Below are 11,083 nucleotides of genomic sequence, written 5' to 3'. Positions count from 1 at the left end.
CTTTGCACATTTTGTTGTAATATTTGGAATCAGCATTAGTGTAGGATTTTATCTTAAATCTATATCCTTTGACATATAAAAGCACAGATTTAGCAAGTAAGAAAAGAAGTTCAAAAGGAAGGGAAGATATACATCACATGATAATAGGAATATAAAATGAAAAGAAACAAGGAACTTCCCCCGAGACAACAGAGAGAGACTCTTCAGTAGAACCATTGCCCTGAATTCAGACTTCTCAACATCTAAACTATGAGAAAACATATTTCTGTTCATTAAAGACACCTCTGTGTGGTCTTTCTTGTGATAGCAGCACTAGATAACTAATGCCCTAAACAGAGAACAAACATGAAGTGACTATATAAAGAAAGAACAAATGTTGTTAAGTGCTTTTGAGTCTGTTCCAACTCATAGCGACCCTGTATAGGATTTCCAAGGATTGGGTTTGAACCACTGACCTTGCAGTTCAAACCGACTTGTGGTCCAGTGCATTATTCTGCAGCACCACACCAGGAAATATCACAAAGATCAAAACATCAATTCATCAGAAAAGCATAAGTCAAATGTGTATGTGCCTAGTAACAAGAGCTTCAAGACACACAGGGCAAAAATTTAACACTTAACGAAGATTATAAACTCTATAAACACAGTTAAAATTTTAAATATCCGTCTCAGCAGTTGAGAGAAAAAAAGATTCAACAACAACGAAGATCTGAATAACATTATTAAACACCAGGACCTAATTGATACCTATAGACTACAAAGTCTAGTATGTACAGAATACACATTCATCTTGAGTACACAAGGTATATTAACTAAGACAGACCTTACAGTGGGCAACAAAATAAGTGAGTAATTTGAAAGAACTGAGAAGATGTAGGCTTTGTTATTTGACCATAATAGGATTAAATTAGAAAAAGCAATAGCAAGAATTTTTTTTAATCAAATGATTGGAAATTTAAAAGCATAAATAATCTATGAATCAGAAAAAATCATTAGACTCCACCCTAAGAAGCTAAAAAGAGAAACATAAACTCACAGTGAATAGAGAAAGAGAATAATTAAGATAGGAGGTGTTTTTCTGCTGTGTGCCATCAAGTCGGTTCTGACTCAGTGACCGTGTACAGGGTTTCCGAGGCTGTGAATCTTTACAGAAGCCAATCAATAAAATAGTAGACAAACAATAGGAGAAATTAACAAAGCCAAAAGATAAAACAATAATAATCCCTTACAGTGTGGCGCTGTGGGCTAATGCACTAGCGCATCAGACTGCAAAGTCCTTTGAACTGCAAGGTTGGTGCTTCAAGCTCACCAGCTGCTCCTTGGAAACCCTATACAGGGTCGCTATATGTCTGAATCGACTCAACGTCACTTAACAACAAAACTGTTCAAACAAGAGAAATATATGAATTGGTGTGGCACTGAAAGGTCGGCAGTTCAAACTCACCAGACGATCCTCAGAAACCCTATACAGGTTCACTATGAGTCAGAGATGACTGGAAGGCACTTAACAACAGTAACAACAATATCAGAAATTAAAAAAAAAAGAAAAATTATCACTATAGGTTCTACATACATTAAAAGGATAATAAAGGATTACAACACAATTTTATGTCAACAAATCAGTTAAGTTTTATAAAAAAGTGAAATTTCTTGAAAAACACAACTGACTACAACTAACAAAAATTAAACTGAAAAGCAAAATAGCTACAATTTATTTGAAATAAGCTGATTCTTTATAAAAACTTTCACACAAAGAAAACTCCACATCCAGATTGTTTTGTTGGTGAATTCGATCAAATGTTACAGGGACAATAACACCATTCTTAACGCCACCTGTTTTTAGAAAGCAGATTGGCATTGGGTGGATTCCAACTCAACAGTAACTCTGTAGGTCACAGTTGTTGTTGTTAAGTGCCGTGGAGTCGGTTCCGACCCATAGCAACCCTGAACATGGTTTCCGAGGCTGTAAATCTTTATGGGAGCAGAAAGCCTTATCTTTCTCCAACGGAGCAGATGGTAGTTTCGAACTGCTGATCTTGCGGTTCACAGCCTGATTCGTAGCCACTATGCTGTAGAGCTGCTTATTAGGGTAAATGTTTACAGAAGCAGGCAGCCTCACCTTTCTCTCATGGCATGGCTGGTGAGTTTGAACCGCTGACCCTGCAGTTAATAGCCCAACTTTGTCTAGCCCACTGGTCCAGTGAAAAATTCCCAACTCAATGAATGAGGCCAGAATAACATTAACTCCAAAATATGTCACTGGCATTTTGAGACAAGAAAACTATACATGTCCTGTGAATAACAGATACCAAAAAATCTTAATAAAGTAATAGAAAACCTAACCTAGAAATATATAAAATGAATCACATTTCATGATGAAGCAAGATTTAAACCATAAGTGGAAAATTAACTTAATATTCAAAACTCAATTAAATTAAGAATAATAACAGAATAAAGAATCATGATGATTTCAATAATTGAAGAAGCAGTTCACAAAATGCAAATCCATTTGTGATTTTAAAAAACTCTTAGTAAAATTCTGCTTAGCACTGCACAGTTGGTCTTAGCAAAATGACAAGAAAAAATATTTTAAAGCATAAGAAAAGAATAAATAAAATAATGTCTGCAGATATCACAATATTATATAAAATATTATAACAAATCTATGAGTACTATTTGTTGTTTTTGTTGTTAAGTGTCATCGAGTCAGTTCTGACCCACAGTGACCCTTTATGGGATTTCCAAGGAACAGCTGGCGAGTTTGAACCATCAACCTTGCAGTTCACACTGACTTTGCAGTCCAGTGCATTAACCCACAATACCACACCAGGACTCCACAAGATTACTATTAGAACTAGTAAATGAATTTGGCAAAATCAAAAGATAAAAGATTAATATTAAAAGCAAAATAAATTTTTATATACTAGCAGCAACAACTGGAAACTGAAATTTAAACATCAACTCTGAATCATTTAAAGTAGTATCAAAGACACAAAATACATAGGAAAAATTAATAAAAATCATGCAAGACTGCTGCTCTGAAGACTAAAAAACATTGTTAGGTAAATTGAAGACCTAAATAAATGAATATACTGAGCAACTTTCTCTAGTCTATCTCATTTAATCCTTCACAGTGATAGGGTTGTTTCCACTTCATAAGTAAAGAAATTTAGGATGAAAAGGAGCATGTTCACTGAATCAACAATTGTTGAGTACAAATTGTGTACCCGGCACTATGATGTTGTTGTTAAGTGCCTTCAAGTCAGTATCAACTCATAACGACCTTGTATAGGGTTTCCGAGGAGCAACTGATGGGTTTGAACAATTGATCTTGTGGTTAACAGTCCGATGCTTATCCTACAGCACCATACCAGACACTATGGTTGTTGTTGTTAAGTGCCATCGAGTCGGTTCCAACCCATAGCGACCCTGTACAGGGTTTCCGAGGGTGTAAATCTTTACGGGAGTAGAAAGCCTCATCTTTCTCCCGCGGAACGGCTGGTAGTTTCGAACCGCTGACCTTAAGGTTCGCAGCCCGATTCATAACCACTATGCTACCAGAGCTCCTTAGACACTATGGTAAGAGTGGGGAATTCAGAGGTTAATTAATATACAGTCTCTAACTCAAAGCGCTCACAACAGAGTGACTTGACCAATCTCACATACCCAGTAAGTAGCAAATCCTAATTATGAAATAAATTCTGGGTTGAGCTTAAAGCTACTACAATAGAAAGTCAGGTGCAAATCAATACTTGCTTTAAGCATAGCAGTGCTCCTTACCATTTTCCATTACCATTTTCCTCTGCCATTTTAAGAGACATGCAATGAGATAAAAGTTTAAAGAAGTAAAAATGAGGAGACTTTTTGGGTTTAAGTTAGCAGCTGTGCTTTAGTTTGTTTATACAGTAGTAGAATAGTCTTTAAACTGTATTAAACTGTATTAAAATTCTTAGAACCCAAACTGGGTCTCACATCCTACTTTGTGCTCCACTTTTATCTAATTTACATATTGAGTTATATTTTGAAGGAAGTATTCCCTGTTGAAAACAAAAAGCATAGTTTTGGAAAATGCCATGCACATTAAGGAACCTTCACATTTTAAGATATTACCATTTTAAAGTATAATGGCTTTTTTCTCTTTTACCCTATCAGATTTACATACATTTCAGAGATTCTAATCGTTTCTCAGATTCAAAAATTAATACAAGTTCAAGATCATGCTTTGGGAATTCTTTTCTTGTGGATATGAACATTTGTGAGTAATTTCAGTACAGTGAATTACTTCTATCCACAGTCTTTGTAACTTCCACCAGACAACTCACAGTTATTAGTGACTGTTAGCAGGGTTAACTGCGACTGTAGAAACATGGAACTGTAATGTGGGTATAAAATGAGTCATCTCAAAAGCAGGAATAGGTGCTGTTACTACCATCTAGAAAGAAGAGTCAGTTGTGGAATGTGTCCTTTGGATCCCGAGGTCCCTGTGCATTAAATCTCCTGGATCCAGAGACAGGAAAATGTGACATCAGAGAAGCGGTTGATGAGCAGCAGCAGCAGCAGCAGAACCAAGAATCAGCATGAGACAGAATGGTGGGCTTCCTGGCCCAGGGATCTGGTAAAGTTGAGTGCCTTTGGGCAGGAGACTCATTTGTGGAATAGGGTATCTTCAGGCACGTAATTGGAGGAGCAAGGTTTGCCGGCCTACAGAGCTAGAGCACAGCTCCCTTAGGCTAAGGCTTATAGCAGAGTAGAGTATCCTTTGGGCACTAATCAGCTGCCCTAAATGTAACGTGGAGTCCTGGTGTGGCACTGTGGGTTAATGAACTGGATTGCAAAGTCAGTTTGAACCACAAGCCTGGAGGTTGAAGCTCACCAGCCATTCTTTCAAAACCCTATGGATCAGAGCTGACTCAGCAGCACAACAACAACAAATGTATTATTGCCAGAGCCAGGGCAGACAACAGAGATAGGTCTGCCTGCAGTCCAGTGCTTACCCATACCAGAATCAGAAATATTCAGGATATTTCAGCTAAGAAGTAGAGAGTGCTTTGGGAGGGATTGTTGGTGTTACACTCTCTAGCATTTCAGCATTTCTCTACTTCTTAGCTGGGTTTGATAATTCCTTGTGATGGCCACACAGAACTCATAAACCATACTCACGACTATATAGTTTATTACGGAAGTTGTCGTTAGTGCCAGAGAGTCAGTGTTATAGATTCTTTCCCACTGAGACATTCCCAAAGCTCCAAAACATTAATATTTTAAGTGAAGTAAAGGAGTTGAGAGGGTAGAGACTTATCTGACTTCAGCCTTGTAGGACTCAGCCTTGCACAGATGTTGAATCAGATTCTCTTTTCCCTATTATATCAGTGGAGGCCAGACACCACCCCCTACACCCTGCTTACAGTAATTCATAAAAAGATATAAACTAGCTTGTGCTGCTGTTAATGTGAAGTGCTGTCAAGTCAGTTCTGACTCATAGTGACCTGTATAGGGTTTCCAAGGAACAGTGGTTGGGTTTGAACTGTCAATGTTGTGGTTAGCAGTCCAGCGTTTATCCAACAGTGTCACACTATAGCTGAGAGCACATATGAAATTAGTTCACTCTAATATTTAGTGACAAATGTCAAAATTAAATAGAAAGAAGTTTACTGATAATTGTATTATTTGATTTTTCGAAGAGTTATGAAAATCATATATAAATTGATAATTAAAAGGTATCATTAAAATGTATTTGTGCCTTAATCTGTGGCCTAATAAAAGTTCTCTCAAATAGAAAATATTTAAAGAATGCAGATTAGTATCAGATTAAGCATTTATACTAAGAATAGTGAGAGAGAGCTAAGGTCCACAGTAAATACCGGATAAAAACCTTAGTGATACACATTTCTGAATCAAAAGTCCTTTTGATTAGAAGTATAAATGAAAGTATATTAAAATCATTAAGTTATATATTGTAATATATGATTATTGCTTAATAACTGTTTTTAATAAGATTTATATGTGTGTGTGAATGTATCAGACTACCCCAGAACAGATAATTAATGAACTATGTTCCTAAAATGAAAATTCAATTGTGCTATGATCATATCAAGTCCAAACAATACATACTTTGCAGACTGAACACTGAGAAGTAGCTGCTCCCGCAATGTCAAATCTTCACTAATGTGCCATGATGAATAACATGTGTCTGTGCCAATCATTCTGAACACAAACTTTAGCTTTGGTATAAGCCAAAACAATAGTAAATGTTGTGCAAAAGTCTAAACACTAATGACCAAAAATACTACCAGACTAAATCATTAAGCATTTATTTTGAAAAAAACAACTTTCACTTAAAATATTAATGTTTTAGAGCTTTGGGAATATCTCAATGGGAAAGAATCCATAACACTGACACAAGGTGAATTTAAGCTTTAGGTTTCATTTTTCAAATTAGAATGACCAAAACAAAATACATTTGGAAGAGAAAAGTGGTACTGATAAAAATGTATGGAGGACAACAGATGTGAACTGGGAATATCTCAAACAAACTAGATTATATGATACCTTACTTGTAAAGAAAGCAACATCAACAAATCCAAATAATCTTTGATCTACTAAGTTTTTAAAATGTTTACTTTTGTTTTAGTTTGAAAGTCTGCATATGTCATTATATATATGGAATAGAGAGAAAGACTGTCTTTATATTTCTTCTGCCCAAATTCCAGTTCTATTATGCCCCTGTGTGGCCAACCATCACAGCAAATTCACTGCCACACATTTAGTGACAGAGATCCATTTAGAGGAAAATTCAGATCTCTTCATTATATAAGAAAGATGGCTTAAAGCAGCAAATGAAAGTACTTAAAGGTATAAAATCCATTTCCCACAAACCCTACAAAATATAGTAGTGATTATAATGTTCATTTGTACCAAGCAATTGATTATTCAGTGCAGTGAAGAGAATCCCACTAAAAAATACATCTTTCAGCATTTCAGTATTTTCATTTGCTTCCAAAAAGAGGATCAGAAAGGTTACATCTGATAATGAATTCAATACTTGAGGACTTTCTACTTTGACAGCAGCAATTATCTTTCTGTGCTGATTAAATAATTTAAGAAAAATGAGTCTACAGTAGAAAGGGCTTGATAACAAGACTGGATGGTTTAAATAGCAAGAATTTAAATTGAAGTGAAATTTCATCAAAATCTATCAAGTGGACTTACAGGCGGAAGGACGGACACCAATAATTTTTTTCTTGCTGGATCTGCAGTTGTTTCATTTTAACTGTAAAACAACAGAAGACCCCCTGCTACTTCTCTTATGCACTAAAATGGTACTCAGGAAGCACAATGATTGGGAAAAAAAAAAAAAGGCTAAGAACACTTAGTCTGAAACATAAGGGCTGTGCTATGTGGTTTCTAATGTAAAAGTCAGAATAAAATATTCTAATTACTGTCACTCATAAATAAATTTCAAGTATATGCTAGGTAATAAAGTAGTTTGCCAATCCATGTTAATCTCTAGTTTAGTAACTTCTGATACATAAATATTATTGTCATCCTTTCGATCTTTGTTCCCTTACATGTTAAACTTTGGGCATTTTTGTAGCAAGTACTATGAGAGATTCTTATCTTTTGATTTTTTTTTTTTTGGCAACATGCCAGAGAAGTAAATTGCCTGCCCCACCATCTAAAATCCTAATGAAAGTTGAGTTGCAGAATTAGCAATAAGATTAGTTTACACCTAAGGAAACAACTCAGTCTAAAAACTACCTGGAATGGTCCCCTTCTATTAATATATGGCGTACAATCAAAGCATAGGATATTCTTCTAGTAATTTCTCCTGAAAAGCAGCTGAGAACAAAAAAGAAATAATCTTATTGTCTATATCGCTGATGTTTTTCCAACATTTTTTTAAAGGCATAGTTAATGTCACATTACAAACACAGAATATGACATTTTAACTAGTCCAGAGGAGATAGTTATGTAATAGATGCTTAAAATGTACAAGATCATATATCTCCAATCCATAAAGTTGGAGGCCCCATCGTTATAATAAAATTTTAAAAAATAAATTATTGTACAAGCATCTCTTATAATGACATATTCAGATCATATCTATGTATTTTTTTCAAGAATGAATTTTTAATCTATATTTTACTTTCTAATTCAATGCTAAGGGAAACATGAATGCCTAGCTCATTATTTTAAAAATTAGAGCAGAATAAAAAAAAATTAAAGAACACTGTATTTGACCCGAACACAAGAAATAATCAAAATATTAGCATGTACCAAAAAATCAAGTCCACTCCATTGAACTGATTCCGACTCACAGTGACCCTGTATGACAGAGCACTGCAAGTTCATTTGCACTTACCTCTCACTCTTTACACTCCCAGCAGAACAACTAGATCACTGGTTTAACTGATTTTAGAAGTGGATCGAGTAATTGATCTATTTGTGAAATAATACTATATACTTTTAAACGACTAATTAGTTAAGAACATTTAAAGGCAGGGTTTGCTTGGATTTTTCCCTAAAATGCTTTATAGATTAATTAATAGTTTTAGATAATTTTAGATGAGATAATCAAAATAAAACAAGACATATCTTCTAAAAGTCTTGGAAATTTTGCAATTTAATATTTAATTGTGACAGCATCAAATTCCAGAGCCTTCACAGCACTACAATTATAGGCATACTAATGATAAAACTTGAAGTCAAAATCACAAAGATAGGAATACACACAATTCTTAAAAATTCATATTTTCATTTTTAAAATAACTGATTGCTATATATAGCATAATTTATAAAGTGAATATATACCTAGTCCTAATATTAATATTTTTAAGCACATAAATTCTAGCATTAATAAAAGACATGAGAATAAAATTAGGAAAAGACTTATAAGAATGAATACAAATACTAAAATCCTGGTAGCTTCAGGTCATGGAAAATTTTTAAGACGATACTGTCTCTTTTATTGAAGTATAGCCTACAACACAGAATGTTGTGGTAGGTTTTTTTGTTTTTGTTTTTTAAATCATAAAATACAGATGCTCAGACAACGTATTCATTTAAAAAAAAAAAAAGAGTATCTTAAAATACAGATAGCCTACTATATAAAAACCCTAACATTTCATATACTTTTATACATTTTAAATTAGCCTAAAAATACAATATGAGAAAATCAAATTGGTTAAAGTGAACAGAGCTTCAGAGGAAAATAAGCTAAATTCTATACTTTAAAAAAAAAAAAAAAAAGAATAGACATGCTACTCCATATTCAGAACAAAGGTCATAAATATATTTTCAGCAGTAAACATTTTAACTTCTAATAAATTAATTTTTAAAGCTTCCTTTTCATTTGATAAATACAGCTATTTACTCTGTAGAAGAGGTATTATTTTTAGGAATCTTTAAAACAGATGGCCCAGAGATCCTAAAAGGAAGATCAGCAAAGCCATTCAATATTCTATGCACTATTAGTTCCCCTTCAATTTCCAGAAGGTTTCAGTGTATGGTCGTGGTCACTGAATTCCTTCCTCTGTCTTGCTGCTCACATACTTAGTAAAGATGGGACATTTCTATACTAGGTATCTAACATTAGAAATTCTCAAAAGGCAAACAACTTAAATGAAATGATAAATCTGCATTTAAAATATATCCTTTAACAAAATCTCTTTGTAGTGCAAGCCAGGGAAACCATCTAAAACATATGTCCATAATTTTAAAACCTCCCACCGCACACACACACACACACACACACACACAGAGAGAGAGAGAGAGATCAAACTGAACAAGCAATAGGAATTTACAACAAAGATTTCTTACAAAGTAGCCAGCTTAATAGAAAGCATTATCATCAGTTCCATAACGTAGCCTGTTTAAAAGTGATTATTGATCTCCTCTGCATAGAGAAATGTCTTAGACCTAAAAAACATCTTCTGCACACTCTACAAAGAGCATGGTTGATTGCTAATTCACATTGTCCAACAAATCACATATTGTTATATAGTCCTATCCCTACATATGCAATTTCATCACTACCATGACCTTAAAGAAAACATCAATCAGGCATTTAAAGTTCATTTTAATTATTAGAAAATGAGGAAAAGAAAAGAGCCCAACTGGTCCCTGTATTATCTTTCAGAGGTCAGGCTAGTGAAATTTAAGATGCTTTTTATTCTTTGAAGCAAGCTTCTTTTACTTTTTAAAGTCCAATTAAGAAAATGCTATATAAAATGTTATATGTATGATTTTTAAAACCCTAATACTACTAACATTTCAATATAGAACAATTTTTCCACACATAGAAGATTATTATACTGAAAATACAAATATTAAACAAATACAGTTTAGCTCTACTCACCTTGCATTGTTCAGCGTTTGTCCAAAAAGCTCATTTTGTAAAATATTTGGTGGGGATGAAAAAACCCCATGGAAATGAGATAAAACGGAATTGCAGACCTGGCGCAATGTCTCAAATTGCATTTTCTTTCTTTTTTTCCGTCCCTTATTTCTCCTTACCACCTGTCTTTTAAAGTCATCTATTTGCAGTCACCATCGAATACAAACATGCCAATCAAGTTCCATATTTCTCCTGGTCTCTGAAAAAACTGGGCTTAAATGAGCAGAGGTTGATAGTTAATTGTACAGTCATTATTCTTCTAATTCAGTCGTAGAAGATTCAGTACCCGTGCAGCTTTCGGCTTTCTCCTGACTGTAGCAAGAATTCTAAACAGCAGTAAGCTTTTTGGGCATTCCCAGCTGAAGTGTGAAGCTGAGCTGCTTTCATGTACTCTACTCATATTTCTAGAAGCCTATTTAAAACACGCAATGAATAGATGCTGCCGTCAGGAGTTTCAGCACATCTGGCTGCCAGCAATAAAATCTCAGAAGTAATAAAAATGGGGACAAGGTATCTTCTCAATGTTACTATTGGGTAAAGAGGAAAAGAAATGATGCATTTCCCCAACCCTTTTCTCTTTCCCTGGAAAATGAATAACTCCAGCAACAGAGCATATAGGTCTCTCCAGTGTGCAGGCAGGCTGCTGCAGAGGACCAGAGACACTGTAAAAAAAAAAAAAAAAAAAAA

General features: G+C 34.5%; 1 protein-coding gene across 3 annotated transcripts in view; it reads right to left on the bottom strand.

Annotated features, from left to right (window-relative positions):
• RIMS2 (regulating synaptic membrane exocytosis 2) overlaps positions 1-11,083 on the bottom strand; it is a 738,459-nt gene that overhangs the window by 474,565 nt on the left and 252,811 nt on the right. Inside the window, exon 1 of one of the 3 annotated variants that reach the window (XM_006830628.1) lies at positions 10,358-10,724. The exons of 1 other annotated variant lie outside the window; for it this stretch is intronic. In XM_006830628.1, coding sequence (XP_006830691.1) covers positions 10,358-10,479 — 122 coding nt within the window. In that variant the 5' untranslated portion in view covers positions 10,480-10,724. Of the gene's footprint in view, positions 1-10,357; positions 10,725-11,083 lie in introns of those variants that run through there. One more of the 3 variants, XM_006830629.1, reaches the window with a different exon arrangement.

Source organism: Chrysochloris asiatica, unplaced genomic scaffold (genome assembly GCF_000296735.1).
Source record: "Chrysochloris asiatica unplaced genomic scaffold, ChrAsi1.0 scaffold00001, whole genome shotgun sequence".
Lineage (NCBI taxonomy): Eukaryota > Metazoa > Chordata > Mammalia > Afrosoricida > Chrysochloridae > Chrysochloris > Chrysochloris asiatica.
This window is presented reverse-complemented; position numbering and strand designations above follow the sequence as displayed.